This window comes from Aphelocoma coerulescens, chromosome 1A, assembly GCF_041296385.1.
Source record: "Aphelocoma coerulescens isolate FSJ_1873_10779 chromosome 1A, UR_Acoe_1.0, whole genome shotgun sequence".
In the NCBI taxonomy this organism is placed as follows: domain Eukaryota; kingdom Metazoa; phylum Chordata; class Aves; order Passeriformes; family Corvidae; genus Aphelocoma; species Aphelocoma coerulescens.
The window spans coordinates 73,482,772-73,503,752 of record NC_091014.1 but is presented as its reverse complement, the minus strand read 5'-3'; the positions used below and the strand labels follow the sequence as shown (position 1 = coordinate 73,503,752).

General features: G+C 37.1%; 1 protein-coding gene across 15 annotated transcripts in view; it reads left to right on the top strand.

Annotated features, from left to right (window-relative positions):
* Nucleotides 1–1,323: 1,323 nt before the first annotated feature.
* The window catches only part of C2CD5 (C2 calcium dependent domain containing 5), a 59,715-nt gene continuing 40,057 nt past the window's right edge, over nt 1,324–20,981 (top strand). For 3 of the 15 annotated variants that reach the window (XM_069003491.1, XM_069003490.1, XM_069003492.1), the window contains exons 1-9: nt 1,344–1,477; nt 4,817–4,903; nt 6,309–6,480; nt 8,493–8,588; nt 9,118–9,273; nt 11,462–11,660; nt 14,190–14,341; nt 17,204–17,398; nt 19,693–19,778. In XM_069003491.1, the coding sequence (XP_068859592.1) occupies nt 1,388–1,477; nt 4,817–4,903; nt 6,309–6,480; nt 8,493–8,588; nt 9,118–9,273; nt 11,462–11,660; nt 14,190–14,341; nt 17,204–17,398; nt 19,693–19,778 (1,233 nt within the window). In that variant the 5' untranslated portion in view covers nt 1,344–1,387. Of the gene's footprint in view, nt 1,478–4,816; nt 4,904–6,308; nt 6,481–8,492; nt 8,589–9,117; nt 9,274–11,461; nt 11,661–13,131; nt 13,257–14,189; nt 14,342–17,203; nt 17,399–19,692; nt 19,779–20,981 lie in introns of those variants that run through there. The other 12 variants (XR_011148020.1, XM_069003498.1, XR_011148021.1 and 9 more) reach the window with 11 other exon arrangements.

The window sequence follows — 20,981 nt, the reverse complement described above, 5'->3', positions numbered from 1 at the left end:
CCTATTTCTGATAACTAAATTCCGTTTAATCTATCCATAATCCTTCAAATACTGTAAATGTTTGTCTTTCGATTAAGAAAACAAAGCCAAACCCACGGGGGGGGAGGGGTGTTCGTGTTGAATTTCAACGCTTTACAGGACACTCCCACCGAGTGTCTGGGGATGCACATGTGCTCCATGCTCCCTTTTAACTGGTATTCATCGCAGCAACTCCTTCCTTGGGAAAGCAGAGCATCCCGAGGGTGTCCTACCTCCTTTCTCGGAAAGCAGAGTATCCGGAGGCTACGCCAGCGGACACAAGGCGGGATGCGATCCCGGTCCATCCCACCGCAGCCGGGACCGCAACTCCTGGGCATCGATGACTCGGCGCTCAGGCTCGCCTGGGCAGCGCCCCACCGCGGAACCCATCGAAGAGTCGGCGCTCGACTTTTAACAGCGGCGTCCCGAGGCCGCGGGCGCCATCTTGGAGCCTGGCAGGGGCGATAGCGGGGGGTACGGCCACGTTTAGGGTCCGGACCTGGGGAGGGACAACCCCAAATACCAGCACAGGCTGGGGGTGACCTGCTGGAGAGCAGCTCTGCGAGGAAGGATCTGGGAGTCCTGGTGGGTGACAAGTTGACCATGAGACAGCAGTGTGTCCTTGCAGCCAGGAAGACCAGTGGAATCCTGGGGTGCATGGGGAAGTGTGGCCAGCAGGTCAAGGGATCTTCCCCTTCTACTTAGCCCCAGTGAGGCCACATCTGGAGTGCTGTGTCTTGTTCTGGGCTCCTCAGGGCAAGAAAAACAAGGAGCTACTGGAGAGGGTGCTGCAGAGGGTAAGAAAGATGATGAGAGGTATGGAGGATCTCTAATGAGAAGGGACTGTGAGAGCTGGGCCTGTTTATCCTGGTGAAGACTGAAAGGGGATCTCATTAATGCATATAAATATCTCAAACAGGTGCCAAGAGGATGGTGCCAGACTCTTTTCAGTGGTGCCCAGCGACAGAACAAGGAGCAATGGCCATAAAGTAAAACACAAGGAGTTTAATCTCAACAGAAGGAAGCACTTCTTTACACTGAAGGTGGCAGAGCCCTGGAACAGCTGCCCAGGGAGAGCGTCGAGTGTCCCTCTCTGGAGACATTCCAAACCCACCTGAAGACGTTTCTATGTCACCTGCTCTAGGTGACCCTGCCTTGGCAAGGTTGTCGGACTGGGTGATCTCCAGCCCGAAAAATTCCTTGACCCTACGACTCCTCTCCCCCTCCCCGCCGGCCGTGGGCGGGGCGGCTGTGGGAGCCCCGCGCATGCGCATGCGCAGCCGCCGCGCCCGCCCGTCCATGGCACAGGCGCGGTCGCGGTGTCCCTGCAGCTTGCGGGAGGAGGAGGGGAGGGGAGGGGAGGAAGAAGATGCCGGGGAAGCTGAAGGTCAAGATCGTGGCGGGGCGCCATTTGCCGGTGATGGACCGCGCCAGCGACCTGACCGACGCCTTCGTGGAGGTTGGTGGCAGGGGCAGCGGGATGGGCGCGCAGGGCCCGCGCGGCGGAGGCACCTGCCGGGCCCGTCCCGCGCCTCCGTGCTCCCGGGAACCAGGGGCAGGGCGAGGAGACAGTGCCCTGAGCTGCACCGGGGCGGGTTTAGGTGGGACATCAGCAGGAATTTCTTCATGGAAAGGGTGATCAGACATTGGAACCGGTTGTCCAGGGAGACGGTGGAGTCGCCGTCCCTTGGAGGTATTTAAGGAAAGACTGGACGTGGCGCTCAGTGCCATGGTATGGTTGTTATGGTGGTGGTCGATCATAGCTTGGAGTCGGTGATCTCTGAGGTATTTTCCAACCTAACTGATTCTGTGATTAGGCAGACGTGTTGTAAGGAGGATGGAGAAGTAATAAGATCATCTTTAAATCAGTTATATTGCTTAATATATGAATGGTTGTACAGGCTTTACTTTTAAGGCCAATATTCATCTTTACATTTAAAATGTTTGAAATACTAAAATATTTTCCAAGGGGACTTTTAGTCAACAAATATTTGATATTATTTGTGCGTTTTAATCACTTTATTGCACCCAGAGTATCTAACTTCCTTTACGGTCATATAGTTAACAGGCAATATGTAGGGTGTTTCTCAGGAAGGGATTGTAAAACAAGTTGAAGTGCAAAATAAGTGGAATTATTTAAGGCCCACGTTGGAGGAGGCTCTGAGCAACGTGATCCAATGAGTGACATCCCTGCCCGTGCAGAGGGGTTTGAATGAGATGGACTTTAAGGTCCCTTCCAGCACAAGCCTTTCTGTGATTTCTGTTATTTCTGTTACATTATCCTTATGTTTTTCGATTCATTATTTCCAATATGGATGACTTAGAACATTTCAGAAGCATTCCATAGATTCAGGAATCATACTCTCAGAAGAATCAGAGCTATTTTAAAATAATGTGCTATGAAAATCCATGTCTTGTACCACAAATAGTGATTGAGGTTGGCACAATACTAGAATTAAGGTAGGAAGACAGAATGCCTTTCTAGAACTGTATACACTGAAAAATATGATAATATTAATATAAAAATAAAATTGGGGTATATAAGTCCTGATTTCATTTGGTGCTTAAAAATTTGGTTGACATTAGACTCTAAGGGCAGTGCTTAATGGGAGAGTTACCTGTAATAACGTGAAGATGTATTTCAGCTTTTCTGTGGAGCTGAAATAGTACAGCTATTTTTATGTATTTATATTTTATTACATGAAACTTAGCATTTCACTGTTTTGTCAGCTGTTTCACTGGTCAGGTTTTAATTTATAAAATCTTGTCTTGTAGGTTGCCTATTAATCCAGTTTAAAATTACAACAACGATTATGCTTGCTACCAGGAGACAGGGAAAACAGAACTAGGAAATACAGTTCACTGAGTTTCATGTGGCCTGTTTTTACTCTGTGTTAGGAGAAACAGCTCTCCTCTTCTGTGGGTTACTTGTTCCTAACCATACTGTCTGTGTAGCAAAGTAGATTTTTGAAATTCATATAGTAAAATTCTAGCATAGCAAAAAAGGAAAATAAAAATTTTCATCAAGACCAGTTTGCTTAGCTGGGTTAACATGAGTTCCATTAGTGTCTTGACACAAATAAGGCTAAAGAAATACACAGATGGGGGCCTTGCTTTTAGGATTGTTACTTAGGAACAATGTGGAGTAACTACCCTTTCCACGTGTGGAGTAGGCAATACAGCAGGTGAGATTTACTTCAAAATAAATTGAGCTTGAAACTATTGTTTTATTTTTCTGTATGAGATTGCTGAAAAACTTTACAATGTGTTTTTCCTTAAAAAAAAATGAAAAGCACATGTTAAAGTTCTGGTTGTTTACTAGCCTTAAATTTCCTTGTTAAATATTGCAATATAAACTTAGAACTAGAAAAGAAAATGAGAAGAGACTTGAGAGCTCTTACTTGGCTCAGGTTATGCAAAATTGGGACTTCACCAGTATGAGCACAGTGATCCTTGTCCCAACTCAGAATATTTTGTTACAATTTCTTCCATAAATGTGCTTTTAACTTTGCACAGTGGACAGCAGTGTGGTGTTTGGTTATCTCTACACGCTTCAATGAAGTAGCTGGAGTATTGGGGAAATTCAGTTATAACTGCCTGGAGCTCTAAGGGAACTGATTTACTCCCAAGATAACATGTTAAAATCGGTGGGGTAGAGCTCAGGACTGTTGCATCCTGGCAGCTTCTGGAGTCAGAAGCTCCCTTAACTTACAACCAGTGCTAACATCACTTTATTGTACTTAAGCAAGTGGAAAATCTCTTCAGAGTTGGGATATGCACCTGTGCAAAATAATCAGTATATTACTGAAATGTATGAAGTGGTTACTTAATACTGTCTTGAGCAGAAGTGTTAAAAGAATTACTACACAGTTTTCAAATCGAGGCCTAAATTTAGTCTTCAAAATGCATTTAGACTTTTAAAAGGTAACAGCTGTCAAAATCTACATACCTCTAACTCCAGCATTTCTTTTCTATCAGTATACTCATTTTCTTTAAGATTATTGAATAAACTTAAAAATGTAATTTTCAGTATTTTTAAGTACCATCAGATACTTGGTATGAGGTGAACTGCTCATTTTTTTTGAGAGGCAGCATTCAGAGAACTGCAAGTGTTTGTAAATGATTTGGAATGAAAGCTGCAGTAAGATAAAGGCTCTTACATGGTGCTGTGTGGTTTCCTGATGTATGGAGCATCACAGAAATTCAGTTTCAGTTTAAAAAAGCAAACAAGAAACCCCCACAAAACCCAAATGGGCTTTGACTGAAGTAGACACCTGTGGAGACCGTATGGGTGCTGCTGAAATAGGTTATTATGTGGTTGAAGGTGCAATAAGCAATAAAAGTATGGAAAATATTTAATTTTTAATAGTCCTCTCTCTTTATTTCTCAAATCCAATTTGGTTTTATATTTATTTTAACAATTGTCTATGAAGCTGATTGAGAAATCCTAGAGAGAAGAGTAATAGGACATAAACTATCAATATTTTTAATATTTTTTCTTATAGAAGGCAAGGAGAGTATGCCAAGTGACTTTGAAAAGCCAATATAAGTGATGTTTTTGCCTTTCAAATGATTGAGGAGGAAAAGAAACAATTTTAGTAGTATGAGAGAGAGATTGATTGGAAATGTCATTGATACATGGATACTGATATATGTAAATTGATTTTAAAAGGCACTCTCAGTGAGAAAAAAATGATTTGTTGAAATATGTATTTGAAATTATTTGCATATGTCAATTTAAGGAGTTTCAAAATTTCTTTATTATTTGTAAATGATAATTGAATGTTTGTATTTTTAGGTGAAATTTGGAAATACAACATTTAAGACAGACGTATATCCCAAATCACTTAATCCTCAGTGGAATTCTGAGTGGTTCAAATTTGAAGTAAGTATTTTTTAGGAGTTTGCCTGTAACTATGTAGACACTCTGGTTTAACTGCCCTTAATGAAATAATTGCATTTCAGGCAGAAAATGAGTTTTGAGCACTGAAGTGTATTTGTGTTTAAATACACAACAAAGCCTTTTCAGCAAACCCAGCTCCAGTCAGTCCTTGTTTGCTGAGGGCATCTCATTGGCTTTTTAGGAGTGTTTGTGAAGACGAAAGCTTGCTAGGTTGGATTCAACTTAAATTTTCTATTAGAAAAGAGAATACTGCAGAGAAGGTGGGGGGAATGTAGCAAGGATTAGGCTTTTTCAGTACAGTTATCGGTACAAATATGTATAAATATATGAAAGTATGGGTGTTCTTGTGGTTTTTTTTTTTTAATTTTGAGCAAGGAAAGTTAATTGGTATTTGAAGTCTTACATTTGGTTGCAAAGATAATGGTCTTGTCGAAGGAGAAAACAGAAAATTCCTATGCAAAGATTACAAAATAAAGAGCTTGGACAACAATTATTGGACACTTTATCTTCCCATTTCCTTATGTAGTAATGAGGGCACTCAGCATTTTCCTGTAATTGCTTGTTGCTTTCCAGGATTTAATTTGTTGATATCCTTTGACATTATGCCCTGAGCAAGTGTCTACATGTTCCTCTTTTGTTACTACATTTTTTTACTACTTAAAAAATGAGGATGATGTTTAGAATAAATTAATTATTATAACACTTGAATGTGTAGTTCTGGTTCATTTACCGTGTTCTAAGGCAGTATCACAATTCTGCAAATACATGAGTCATCCCATTGCTGTTAGCAAACTTAATTCTTGGTTTGTGACATTCAACACAAAAAGTTGTGAAATGTCTGTCTTAGTCATAAAAGAAAATAGTTGAATTATCTGTAGATGGATTATTGCTTTTGTTTAGGAAATTGCATATGTAGAATTACTGAATTTTTACTGCAGACTGTGTAAAAGATCTTTTAAGCCACTGACCAGTGATGAGAACACCATAATCTTAACTTCAGAGTGTAATAGTCCTCTGAGATATTTTATCTTAAATTTTCTTTTTTTTCTTTTTTTTTTATTTATCAGTATGTACTGTGGAGATGGGTGGACAATCTACGAAGCGTGACTTTAAAACACTGTGGAATTTAAAAATGAATAATCACTGTAATCTTGCTTTTCTGTTCTTCCTCCAGTGATAGCTCTGTTTCCAGGATCTCATCAGTCTCTGAAGGATAAAATCAAAATAAGTGAATGTGTTGTTTAGCTTCAGGAAACTGAAATTACAGATTTATCTGTGTCAGGTTGCTGTTCGTAACTAACTCTCTTCTCTTCTGTGTTTGTTTTTCATCAGTGTTTCCCTGCACATTTTTAAATACTCAGATTCCATGTTAATATTTGTTTTCCAGGTAGATGATGAAGACCTCCAAGATGAGCCTCTCCAGATCACAGTTCTTGATCACGATACATACAGCGCCAATGATGCCATTGGCAAAGTGTACATAGATATTGATCCTCTGCTCTATAGTGAAGCAGCCACAGTTATTTCAGGGTGGTTTCCAATTTATGATACCATTCATGGTAAGATTTTCTAATTTAAAACAGTCTTGTTTGAAATGTAGTCTGCTTCTTATAATCTTGTAAACTGTCTTCAGAAATTTGTAATAATTTTATCTTTGGAGTTGGAAACTACTTTCCTGGCTTTCCCCGCCCCCCCCCCCCCCCCCATTCATTTCTGGCATGAGAAAATTTCTGGCATAGGAGTTCAGATCAGTGCTTGGCAGAATGCCTTCCATAGGACTTGTAACAAGTGGGAAAAAATCTTCACTAGTTGCTGCAAAATTCAGATTAAAAAAAAAAAAGACTCAGACATGTTTGTCCAATTACCATGTGTTTGCTAAATGAGTGTAACTTTGCTGGAGTTATTTGGGGTGTGCCTTCCTGAGACTTGGGATAAACTTAATTGAGATGAAGGGACAGAATGTGAGATATCTTCAACGGGATGAAATTCCTTTTCCCTGCAGCAAGTGCTCTCAGTGCTAGGTGAATTTCATCAGAATGTCTTGAAGGAATGAGAAAATGAAGTTAATGATATTTTTGCTTTTGATTTTAATGAAATAGCTTTTGTCTCAGAGAGCCAATGTCAGTTTAGAGCAATTAGCTTGCCAGTTGAATACCTTAGTGCAGAAAATCTCTGTGGTTGCCATTATCTCCCTCGTTCATTATTCAGGGTGAATTAAATTACCTACTAATATTAAAAGCTAATTATAAATTATTGTTGGGAAATAATGGTGTTTACCAGATGCTCATCATAACTGATGCAAAGTATTTTTTGCATCTAAACCAGTTATAGCAAACAGAAATATCGAGAAATACTGCATGTGTTTTTTTAATTACCTTTTTATCCTATGCACATTTTCCTATCACACATTTTCTTCTGGAGCTAAATTATGCAAACACTTGTTTCAGGATGTGTACAGCTGGTAGGTTAGAGAGAGTTAGATTTCTCTATATTTTTTCAGATATGTTGGTATTTCACAGCTTTTTTCTATTTAAGTAAAATTGGAATTCTTATATTTTCATGCTCATAGCACTAGATTCCAATTATCTTGACTCTTGGCAAACATTAATTGATGCTTCCTTGAAAAATAATAAATACAGTGTTCATAAGTTTGTATTAAAAATTTTTTTCTTTCACCTCAACATGATTATTTGTGAAAATACATAACCCTGAGGCATTTCCTGTTATAGTAACTGAAGGCTTCTTTCTGTTGGCATTTTGGAAGGGAGATGCAGCTGATTTTATTGCAGTAATATCCGTTTTTGTTGAACAACAAATCCAGTGCTGCTCTTTGGGTATCATGTACTGATGTGATAAAGGCTTCTGAAGATGCTAGAAATCAGACTCATCAAGAAGTTTAGTCCTCAATATGTCAGAACCTATAATATGTGAAATGATTTTGTTACTGGGTGGGAAAAAAGTAGAAAAAGCTCAGAACAGGAAAGTAGAGTAGTCAAAAGGGAATGGTTGTGTGTTAGAAGATATTCTATTTCTAGTAGGGTTTAGTCATAGTTGAAAATTAAGCTTTGTCTAAAAGGTCTGTAATTCCTTATTTTTTATATCTTTCTCGTCACAGTTAGTATTTTGCAAACACTTCCTGTTCCACTTTGTGGTTCTAGAAAGAACCATAAATCTTTCTCCTTGGGTTGAACTTCAGAGAGGAGCTTTACTGCAATTTTGAAATTGTTTCAGGGAGGAAATTCAGCAGAGAAAGCACCCTGCAGCAGAGGCCACTGCAGCATCAAGAGGCTGATGGCTTCTCTTTTCCCAGTCCCATCTTTCTTACAAAGTCTTGTTTGGTGCAAATTGGCATTTGAGGAGTGTTGCTTTTATTGCTTCAGCCTCAAAGGCTTGGCAGAACTAAAAACTTCTTCTGAGTCAGTGTCTCTGCAGCAGACCTGACAAGCAAGGATATGGCTTCCTGCTCCTCTGGGATGAATTACTAATAATAGGAAATAATTTATAGGTCTAGTTTTGTATTGATACAGTTATATTGTTATAACTTCTGGTATTTCATTTTTTTTATCAATAGGTATACGTGGGGAGATCAATGTGGTGGTGAAAGTAGATCTCTTCAATGATTTAAACAGATTTAGGCAGTCATCCTGTGGAGTCAAATTTTTTTGCAGTAAGTAGAGGAAAAAAGTTTATTTCAACAAAAACCTTTTTTCCTCCTTTCCTTTCTTTGCCTCTTCTTTTGGCCTCCCTTCTCTTACCACCTCATTGCATAAACCGAGTGGAGATAACATTGGAGCAAAATGCAAAGAATTGTTTAGTTTGCTTTTCTTTTTTAACGCATTTTTACTGTTCATATCTCAAAACAATGTAAATAACTGATGGGATTTTTTGATCTCCATAAGTTGCATTTCAGTGTCTGTGCATACATATGCGGTGTTATTTTGGGTTCATATCCTTTTAAAGAGGCACAAAGTGAAAAGGTTTCATAATGGTACATACTGTAACTGGTGCACTGGACAGTTATCTTATCAGGGTTCTGTGATCTCACAAGCAAAACTGCCTGGGTATGTCCACATTGTCACAGAAAATTGTCTGGAAAACTTTCTGGAATCATTTTTATGTCTAATTTTATGTTTTTCTTGCTATTCTTGGCTCATAGACCGATGTCTTACGTCTTTTATGTATATATTTTTTAACAGCTACATCTATTCCTAAGTGTTACAGAGCAGTAATAATTCATGGATTTGTGGAAGAACTTGTAGTTAATGAGGACCCAGAGTACCAGTGGATAGACAGAATCCGTACTCCCAGGGCATCGAATGAGGCTCGGCAACGACTCATTTCACTCATGTCAGGTATTAAACGTGTGGGCTGTAATGGTTATTGCTACTTCTAAAAATGTTCAGGATTTGAATAAGTGCCTTGCTTAACATTGCATATGAGTTTTGTTGTTAATTATGTTGATTTTTTTCAGTTCACAGTGTCTTCTGTTTCTGAGGATTACGTTTTTCTAATTGATGGACAGGGTGACTGATTTTTTTTTTTTTTTTTTTTTTTTTTTTTTTTTTTTTCCTGATGAGGCCGTGCTGCTGCCTAATTTTTTGGTTGCTTTTAGCAAGGTCAAACCTGTGAAACTTTTCTGAAGATGTTCTTAACCCATATGAGGAGTATCACTAGAATTTTGACTCAAACAATTAAAGTAATGAACTTCACCCTCTTTGAACTGTTTTGAAGTCTGTGAGCAATTACACACTATCTCAGATACAGTGTATATCAATACTTATATTACTCATCCTATCTCTTTGAGGTCAGGCTTGGTTCATTGTTTCTCAAGCATCTCCTGTGAGGAAAGGCTGAGAGAATTGGGATTATTCAGCCTGGAGAAGAGAAGGCTTTGGGGTGACCTAATTGTGGCTTTCCAGTGCCTGAAAGGAGCTAGAAGAAAGATGAAGAGGGACTATCTGTGAGGGCCTGGAGTGACAGGACAAGGGGAATGGCTTCAAACTGACAGTGGGTTTAGATTAGGTATTGGGAAGAAATTCTTCCCTGTGAGTGTGGTGAGGCCCTGGCACAGGTTGCCCAGAGAAGCTGTGGCCGCCTCATCCCTGGAAGAGTTCAAGGCCAGGTTGGATGGGGCTCAGAGCAACCTGGTCCTGTGGAAGGTGTCCTCGAGATCCTCAGTAAGTAGTGCAACATAAAAGATTATGGAGATGTTAGTACCTTCATTGGGAGGGCCAGCACGTTGTGGGGGAAAAAATAACTAAACTGTTGTGATAACTAACATGAAGACACTTTTTTAAATATAGTTCCCATATTAGTTTACAGAATTCACATTTGCATATTTCTTGCTGTGCACAAGTAGTGCAGGGAGATAAAGTATTCTGCTAGATTTTATTCATGGCAATAGATAAGAGGATAAAAACCCAAAAGAACTCACAGCATTACTGTTCCATCTCATGTAATAAAATGTGTGATACTGTTATTGGTGGTCACACATAAAGAATCTTGCATAAATCTATAACTTCTGACAGTGAGCCAGGCTGTTTCACAGATCTCTGTCATATTATGTATTATGTTAAAAAGAAACTTTCATACTCTATCTCAACCCTAGAACTTTTTCAAGACAGGTACAGACTGTAACTTCAGTTAAGAAGTTTACAGTAGTAACCTGTGCTGGTAATTTTAAAATCAAACTTCCAGAAAGCAGTAGAAACCAGAGCCAGGAGTTGGACTTAGGTGATCCTTGTGGGTCCCTTCCAGCTCAGGAGATTTTATGTTTCTGTGACCATTTCATTCCACTTGATTTCTCGGCAGCAGTGACATTAGGACTGTTAGGCCATCCTTTGTGACAGTGAGGATTTTTCAGTTTGTTATAAGAGGATTTTAGAAATCTTTCATTTTCATAAGAAGAGAGATGATATTTTCCACCTTAGTTATTACCAAGGCAATCCAACTACATAGATCAATTAATGTTTTTATGATATCCTCCTAAATAAGCATCAATGGCAGACCAGTTTCTTATAGTCAGAGTCTTTCAGCCCTTGTGTGCAGCTAATACAGTGGTAATCTTTGGTTTGCAGTAGAGGGGCAAAAAGTATGAATTAAGTTGAAATATGCTTAAATAAATTGGTAAATGAAGAAACACAGATTTCAAAGATGTTGCATTGTCTTGAACTATATGAAGTATTTAGAAACTTATGTGAGTTTCAGAACACAACCTCTGTCTCTCTCTGAATAAGTAGAAAAAAGGAAAAAAAAGCCTACTGAAAATAAAGACTAGTGGAAAAAAACCCTGTGAAATAACATGTTGTTTTGGCAATCAGAATGGATTTGGAGAAAAAAGAAAAAAGCTGTGTAAGTCATCAGTATCACACAATGTTATAGGAGGCCGAAGTTGTGACCGGCTCCTTGGCCTAGCTATGTAGGAATGGATTTATTACTTGTTCTGCTGACTTGGTTGGCACTCCAAAAGCAGAGGTCAAAGACCACAAAAGAGAATAGTAGTTCGCTGCAATTATGAGTTCTTTACCTTTTGTTTTGTAGGAGAATTGCAAAGGAAGATTGGCTTGAAGGTGCTTGAAATGAGAGGAAATGCTGTTGTTGGTTATTTGCAGTGTTTTGATTTGGAGGGAGAGTCTGGACTCGTAGTGAGAGCCATAGGAACAGCCTGCACTTTGGATAAAATAAGTAACACATCAGCATTTTTACCTGCATGTAACTCCCCATCCAAAGAAATGAAGGAGTAAGTATGAATTAGTAGCTTGTAGGGAAACAAGTTTCACCTCTCTTCTTTTCATACTCATTCAGTTTTTCATAACCAGTGTGATTTCTTTTTTTCCCAGAACTTGTTTTTCTTTTGTAGTTTTATTTGTCTGCAATCCAGTTTTATATTCCGCAATTCTGAAATGTTTTAGGTTGGGTGATTTGTTATTTCAGTAGAAGCTGGAGTGGTAATTCTTACTTAAGATGCCTTTCTTTGAATTTATATAGCAGTAGTACTACATATCTTGTCTTGTAATCCACCAGTTTAACTGTAATTAGTTCTGCTTTGGCGCTGTGTTTGTGCGATGAATATTTTTGTGAGGGCCTCTCAGAAATACACCTTTGGTTCAAGTTTAAATGTTTATGAGCATATAAGAGAAGATAAATTTTGAATTCTGATGGTTCTGTCAGTGACTTAGACAATGACCCCAAAGAGGTCTCATCTTTTATTGTGCGTTTTGCTTTTTACTGTTGTAAAACAAGTTAGGACTGTGGCAAAGCAGGTAGACAGTGAGCTTGCAGAGCAATCTTTATGATGAGAAGTATAATTTTGTGATTTTTGTCATATGTACTGCATCACCAAACAGTTTGAATGCAGTATTTTGATATTAATAGAAATTATTAGAAATACACTTGCAGTCTTCTTCAAACTGTTGCTATTTTTTTGCTTGGCTATTTTAGTTATCTTCTGTTTGGTAGAGCAATCCAGGAAGGAAAAAACTGCACCAGGAAGTGTATTACATATCCTGTATTTCTGGCTGTATTAATTGAAGTAGCCATTTTCATTAACTTGAACTGTTGTGTCACTACAATAGAGATGAGGCATTTTTGTTGTGCAAGCATCAATTGCTCTGCAAAATACTGCAAAATATGGACTGACTTTTAGAAATTACTGGTTTCTATTTCACAGCATAGCTTGTGGTGACTTGTCTTGATTTTAAAAAATTGTCTTTAAAAGGACTTCCGGATACAGTGCAGCATAGAACAACAGCATGGTGTTTAAAAACAAAAAAAGGTAGACCTGGTAATTATCAACTTAAAAAGTGTCCATAAATAAACCAGTGGCTTTCACTCTGCAGCGATATGTGGAAATTCCACCTCCCAAATTATCCATGTTCAGCTTGGTGATGGATATTATCTCAGTTCAAAAAATGGGAATGTTTCTCTAAGGCAGCAAAGTCAACTAATTTGATTCTTCTTATTCTTGGCTTTACTAACTTTATGGCTAGTTGCCAAAGAATCAATGATGCAGTCACAAGCAAGTGCTTAAGCTGTTCCTTTCCCTCCTTTTATCTGGACTCTTGCATGCTAGGAATTGAAATTCTTAGAGTCTGCTTAGAGTAAGAGATCTCCTCTAGCTAAACTTCCCTGAAATCATTGATAACATAACTTTGCAACCTGTTTGTGTGTATTGTTTTCTTTTCTTCCACCTTGGCTGCAAACTCTCTCAGGTCTCCGCTGGTTCATCCGCCAAGCCATGGATGCCGCTCGACTCACAACAGCCCAATTCACACTGCTACTGGCTCACGACTTACTCAGAACTTCTCTGTGTCTGTTCCCACTCTCATCTACACTGGTACGAGACTGCTCACACTCCAGAGCTGGGGAGAGGCAGCCCACAGGCACAGTGGTCCCAAAGGGCAGGCAGGCAGGCAGTGTAGGCAGGTACCACCCACCTTTCCTCCCTCATTTTCTCATGGACACACCTTCTGTTATCAGGGAAGAAGCGCCCAAGGTGCAGCTGCTCAAACAAAGGCAGAATAGTTTCTTGGAGATGCCTCAGGGTCTCTTCCACAAAGCCACACTCTTCACTTTAACATGTTCTTGCTTCCTGTGAAATTAAGTAAAAAAATGAGGTGATGTATCTGGGAAACATTGATTTGAGCTCATAATGATTTTCAAGCGTAATTCAGATACAGTAGGTTTTAAAATGGTTCTAGGGAGGGTCTGTGCCATTTGTGGAAGAGATGGTTTTAGAGAGCAGGTAAGTCAAGCTGTGCATAAGTAAACTGTTTGTCAATAGAGTTGTTCCCATAAAGATTCTCCTCTTTGCTCTGTTTTTAGCTGTGGCATGCTGCTGATGCTATAGGATAAGGAAACATTTTTTTTTTTTACCTTAAAATGCATATGTGTATATACATAAGTGTATAAATATGTATAAACACAACTATAACTTGAAATAATTTTTTCTTTATTAAACTAAGAGCATTGTGTATTTGACCAGATTTTTAAGCCATAAACTTTTCAATTTTTTTCTTTTTCTTTTTTTTTGTCACATCTCATGCCTTTCATTTGGCTTAATTGTTTCATTGTAGATGATTAGCATCTCTCTGTAGGATGCTGAGCGGGTAAAACAGCATTTCTTTGCCTCTGGCCTCATTCCCAGTCTCGCATCTAAGGAATAACTGCTGGCCCTGCCCCAATCCCATCCTGGTGTTTGGATCATGCTGCTGTCAGCCAGGTCCTTTGGCACAGGATTACTGAATATGTTTCCACCTTCTTCTGGCAGGATTCCTTTCAATGAAGATCCCAATCCCAATACTCATTCATCAGGACCCTCCACCCCTCTGAAAAACCAAACCTATTCCTTTTCACCTTCCAAGTCCTACAGTCGACAGTCCTCTTCTTCTGACACAGATTTGAGTTTGACACCCAAAACTGGTAAGGCACTTCCACCCACTTTTTGTTTGTGTTTCTCTTTTTATATTTTCATTCAACCCCTTTTTGCTTTTTGGCATTTAAGTTATCAAAATGATGTGAAAATTGGAGACCTCACATAGCCCACCTCAAGCCTCAGGAGAACTTCTGTAGGGTCAAAATTTCAATCCTGTCTGTATTTCCACTGTCCTGGATAACCTGAAAATGACTTTTGTGCCACAACTGTATTCGAATCAAAATAAAACATCTTAAAGCATTAAGGGAGTCCTAAGTAATTGCCTTTTTCTTATTTCCTCCATTTCATATCACAGATCATAGGAATGTATTTCTTACCACAATATGTTAATGATGGTGTTACTAAAACTATGTAGCCTTCAAGCCTACTGTGTTGTGCTCTAAGTTTACTGCATACATTTATCTTAATTTTTAACTCCCTTTTGCAAATGCAATAACAGAAATGTAGCAGCCACTGTCATTTTATTCTCTTGGTATATGGAAATAGCTTTACATACACAGTATACACTTTCAAAGTAACTTAAATTACATTAGAGGTAATCCAGCCATCTTCAGAAAGCATTTTTCTTTCTCTATTGCTTTATCATAATTTTTTCAACTTGTTGTTTCCTCCTTCCTTATTTTTTAGTCTGTTGTTAGAATCATGTCAATAATAATGTCAGCACAACTTAAAGAATTACTGTCCGTTTATTCTTCATTATGTGACCAATGCCCTGAATTTTGCTACCATAGGGCAAAGTATTTTGCAGAGTTGTTTACAGAAGTGTGGTTAGTTTTAAAATTATGTTTTAAATTGTGGTATTTGACGCTCAGAATATTCTGGTGTCCATCTAGTTAGACAATTTTAAAGCACATTAAAGTAGTTGATTCAGCTTTACTTGATAGCACCCCTTTCAAAATTTTTTCCTAGCAGATAAATTGAATATTGCATTCAAATGGAGTTGTATTAAATATTTCATGCAGTTTATTCCCTAAATATGTTAAAAATATTCCCAATTATAAAGCTGTCTTTCTTAGTCCTGTCTGTTCCATTTTTAAAACAAACAAGCAAAAGAAAGCACATTTTATTTTTTTGTCTTTTTTAAAGGATGGCTGTCCTGTGGGTAACCTATGGTGGTCACTCATTTAAAGGACCTACAGATATAACTGGATGCTTATTACTTAGGAGCACCCCAAATTCATGTGCTTGGTTTACTGAATATTTGAAAACCTGTTTCTTTTGATCAGATTTTCCATGGTAAAGATCATGTCACGTAAAGGATTTAAATGTAACGTAGGTGGTCATCTTTATAGATGTGGTGTGAATTTAGGCCTGTGGCAACTCACTGTGAATGTGTTCAGGTTTTAAAGCAGCAGCCTTATATATTTCCTGACAATGTTATGTAGATGGATAAACCCTGTTGTCTTTAGTCAGTTCATTCAGAACTGAAACAGATTGTGCATTTGGTGCCTCTTATTTGTAGGGATTTTTCAAGTATGTAAAGATATTTTTTAGTTATCTTTCTAGTATTAAAGCAAACTGTGGGCATAGTTTTGCTTATTAGCTCTGTCTTTTTGGCAGCTTTTAACTCTGCTACTAAAACTTGTCCAAAGAGGATTTGCTGGTTACATTTAAAACTTCTGTATCTTGTTATGACAAACTCGATTTTGAATCTTAATAGATTAAAAGGACAGTATGTAATGAGTAATTTGTTTTACCTTTTACCCAAAATTTGATGATGTGCAGAAGACACTTCCATAACATACTAAATTCGGTATGTTGTTCTTAACAATTACTGTATATGTTTAGACCTCTGTTTCCATTTCCCAAGGTTATTACTAAATTAAAATATTTCAATGTGTAAGTTGGTGATCTTAGTGGTTAAACAAAGTTAAAGAAATGCAGACTTCTCATGTGACACATCAACCATTATCAAATTTGAGATGCCAGTTTCTCAGATTGGCTGATGTGAAAAAGTATTTTCTGCTATTTCTGCAGTATATTATATTCTTCTTTATTTCTCAGTCAGGTGGTTAGTGTGCTGACATGTCTGAGATGGAGACTAACCTGGAGAAACAGTGCAGATACCACAATTTCACAGTATGAGTAACAAAACACGGGAGGTTTAAACTTGGATCTGCTTAAGCATCTAGTTTTCAATAGCTGCAACTCTGGAAAATATTACCTTGATGTCTTCTGTGAAAGACAGTTGTGCTTGTGTTATCCATTCTGGTCTATAAATACATTTGGTGAGAAAGCTTGTTTGTGTTTGAAGTTAGACTTCTGGGAGTAGGGATATATTTTATGCTACTGCAAATGAAAAGAATCAGGCTGACAAAAAGCATGATGTATTTTAATCAGATAATACATTTTGATATGCCATAACATATGTTTGGAGGAAATGGAGAAGGTGGGAACTCCTTTTCTTGGTGTGGGAACTTAGAATTCTACAAGATTTATCACACTAGAAAATCATAAAACAAATCCATTACCTCTTTGGAAAATAACTTTTTCTACTGAGATAATGAGAGTAATCAGATTAAGTGTGTGCAAAGACTCTGTTATTTGGGTTTTATTCCATACTATTTGCTATCAAATTTTGTTTGACATTTAAAATAATGTTAAATTACCATGTCTCTAAAAAATTAATTTCAAAATAAAGTTAATCAGGTCATGATTTTTAAAAGCATGCTTCTCATGCACATTGTGGAGCTGTATTGTCATTCCATTTCTTTGTATGTCGAGAAATAATTTGCAGTAAGTGTTGATTCGTTTAGAGAAAACAAAAATGCTTCATTTTGATTTCTTTTGTCTGTTTCTTTAGTCATCTTCTGAATCTACATCTTTGTCTCTAATACCTTCCTCCACAGCACCTTCCCCACAGGGACCTAGGATTTTCCTGTTTCCCAGCTCCCCTACACTTTCTTGTGATTCCCCACATCTTAAAAAGTCCTGTCTCCTCCTCTCGGGGTCTAGCATTAAACCTCTACACTCTAGCCATGTCAGCCCAGTTGTTCTGAGGAAAAGTGTTTCTTTCACTGAAGAGCTGCTTCTGGCTGCTTCTGGTAGGATCTATCTATTATGGCCTTTTAAACAAACTTTTAAGGAAATTATGTTATTTGATTAACACACAGATGCTTCTATAACCCTGGTTTTGCTCAGTTAGCCTCTGAAAACTGCTGGCTACATGACTATTCATTCCATCTCTCACCTCTGCCCCAGAATCTTGAAACACCTTCAGAACTTCTTAGAGGATTTGAAACAATGTCATTTATGCTACAGAATTTCTTCTTTACCCTTGCAAAGTATCTTTTGATAATTGGTAATTGGACTGAAATAATTTACTTGATTTGTAATCCCACACATTCTCTTCACTTTGTTGTTCCTGCATTTTGCATGGAGCAAATGCTCATTGCACTTTTTCATGAATTCACTCATAATTTGTTGAAATAATGGTTATCAGATGGCTACCAACTCTGCTTTTTAATTTAACCTTTTAAACAAAGCCCATGTTTTTTATTTTTACTGCTCACTTTTTCATTTCACTGACATGGATTATTTTCATAGATTTCAATTAAATAGTTGATATTACTGCTTTTTTTTGCAGAAACTCTTTTGGTTAGTTTGTCATTTTTGAGTTTGTTTCATGTTTAGTATTTATGCTATGTTTGTTTGTATTTAAATATTGTATAGTTCCCGACAATGATGTTTAGAATCAATGCCAAATAGTAAAAGCAATTTAATCTTGTTTATGGGACTATACAGATACTAATATTTTTGTTTCCTTATCCAAGAACAGCTAAAAATACTTGTTGAAAATTGTAGTGTTAGCCTAGTAACTCTTGAAAATGAATGAATGAATTTAGGCATGAATTTACATACAGTATTAAGTCTGATATTATTTCTAGATCTTCCAGTCTTTGGTTAAAAAAAATAACTGCACTTTGATATATATTTACAGTCTTGTTGATCTTTGTCAGATGCTTGATAAGAAGAAAAAAGAAAGTAACAAGGAATTGTTATGTTGAGTTAGTTACAAATTCTGTAAAAGAAAATCCTGGCTTCATTTCTAACTGTTTGCACTGTGGTGTTTGTATTTCATCCTGCTCCTGACACCTTTTTGTTCTTTATGCTCTGCTTTCCTCTACTACTTAGGGGCTTATTTTTGCTTGCTCATGTTAGCCCTCATGGCTTTTAGATACAAGGAGTAGCAATGATAATGTGTTTTTAGGCATGAAGTATTACCAAGAAAATCTGATTCACTAGCATTGTGTTTACTTTAGGAAAAACACAATCTTGGTATGTGTTTACTTTAGTGATTTTTAACCACAGAGCCCATAATTTACTGTCAGACACTTAACCTGCATCTCAACATGCTCTGCTAAGGGGACAGGTCCTTGATAGCAAATAATTCAACATCAAAGATGTTAGTGAATCTAATAAACTTTCTCTGCAGAAAAACTCCTATGGTTGGGGGTTAAGGCTGGAGGTAAAAATCTGAAAGAAGGAAAGAGAGAATTGCAAGATTGGATTTTATCTCATGTTCATTTACAGATAATCTGCAGGTTGTGTGCAAATATAGTAATCAAATAAGTGTAGTTTTAAATGCTGAGCAGTAGCCCTTAGCTTATTTGAATGAATCAGATGAGTATTTAATTATGTAAAATAATTTGTAAATTTTTTCAGAGTTTATATTTCAAATCAAAGGATGTGCATTGCCTTTGTATTTTCTTGTTCCTAATCATGCATTATGTAACTGCTGCTGTAATTATGTGTACAGTCTCCTACTAGTAGTTATGAAAGGTGGTTAAGTTACCTGAAACTCTCTGAAAACCAGATTTTTATTACTTCTATTAAATAAAAATATTGTAATAATATTAGTGAGAGATACATAACTATAGAGTAGTCTGACAGTGAGACTGTTTTTGATAAGGGCAGAAAATCTGGTTATGTAGAAACTTTATGTGAAAAGTAGATCTATATTTAAATCATAGGCAAAAAGGCATAACAAGAAAATAAAAAAGTTACATGTCACAGGAAAAGTTTTAAACCTGCATCTTAAAGTTTTTCTGGTTTAAAGTTGATTTTAATTCAAGTTGACAGCAGAAAAAAATTTTAGTGGGGGGGGGGGTTGTCCAAATACTGTAAAATCACTGCTAGTCATGTAAAAATGAAAACCTAGAATAACCCCCAAACCAAAATTAAATTTTGATGCTCATTTTTTTTTTCTTAAAAATTAAAATTATGGAGATAATTTGACTGTTTTCAATAGCTTAGTTTTATCTATTTTGAAATCACCCTTTGATTGCAAATTATAATATATGTTTCTTTGAATGTCATTTGTACTGATACTCTTCAGGAATGGGCAGTGGGAGTGCTGGAAAAGAAGGGGGGCCATTTAAAACTCTTTTAAGACAACAGACTCAGTCAGCTCTGGAACAAAGGGTAAGGCATTTTATACTTCCATTTCTAATCTACTGAAGTGAAAATTTATCTTGTAGTAAGTTAAATGTTTGCTGTTACTTTCTGTTTGAAAACGTGTAACTGAACTACAAATGTTGGCTGTTTAATAGCCCTTTTATACACAAATTATTTAAATATTAATGTATTATTAAAGCATTAAGGGAAGTGGAGCAATTAACTGTGCACAGCACTCAAGTAATTCCAGTGGTATTAAGAAGTTATAGGAGAAACTCTGTGGTCTCTGTAACGTACTGATGCGCGTTAAGTTTAATACTTGAGTAAATACGTGATGATAAAGTTTTTACAGAAGCCTTATTCAGAAACACTGGCATAGCTTTAAAGAAGTTGAAAATCCCATTTGGAATTGGGAAAACTTTCAGTTTTTGGAAATTGAGTTAGTACATTGCTCCCCATTTCGTGGAAGGTAGCCTTTTATTGGGAACTTGAACCTGAACTACTTGCCAAGCAGAAAAAGACATTTACAGATTTAAACTTTTCCTCTACAGGACTAAAAATGCCATCTGTCATTATACTGAATAGACTATATGATGAAAATAGTGGTTTTAATTCATTGTTTACATCTGGAATGTGTAATTGCAAATTTTTAATATAAATTATATACTGCTTTGATCAAAATGTTGATAATGAGGTGTCTTGAAGGAAAAAATGTATTTTCCTACTCAGAAATAAATTTAATTGCAATTTCTGACTACCTAAACTAGTGACATAGGAGCATGTAAGTTAGTTGAGAACAAAATCACTTATATCTGTGAAATAAAAGTGCCCAGCTGCTATTTTGAGTAAGTGGATGATTCTCTTCTCATTTCTTGTGTTATCCATGGCTAAGGGAGGATCTCCTCATAGGTTCTGTAGAAGGCGGGTATGTGAAAAATACTGCGACTCTTTCTAGCCCTTTCTTCTTTTATTGGGGATTCTTAAAGCATTATTTGATATACTTTCTTTTTTTTTTTTTTTTGGTGAGGCTTTGCAGATGTCTTTGTGATCTTATTTATGCAGAATTTTTAAAATTTGTTGTTTTTAAGAGAATTTTTTAGATCAGTGTACTTTGCATGTTGATACATTTCAGTTAAAATTTTTATTAAGGTATGAATACAAATCCATGGGTTTTTTTCTTTTAATTTTTTAATTTGGCAAAAGAATGCTTTAAAATGAGCCTTTTTTCTG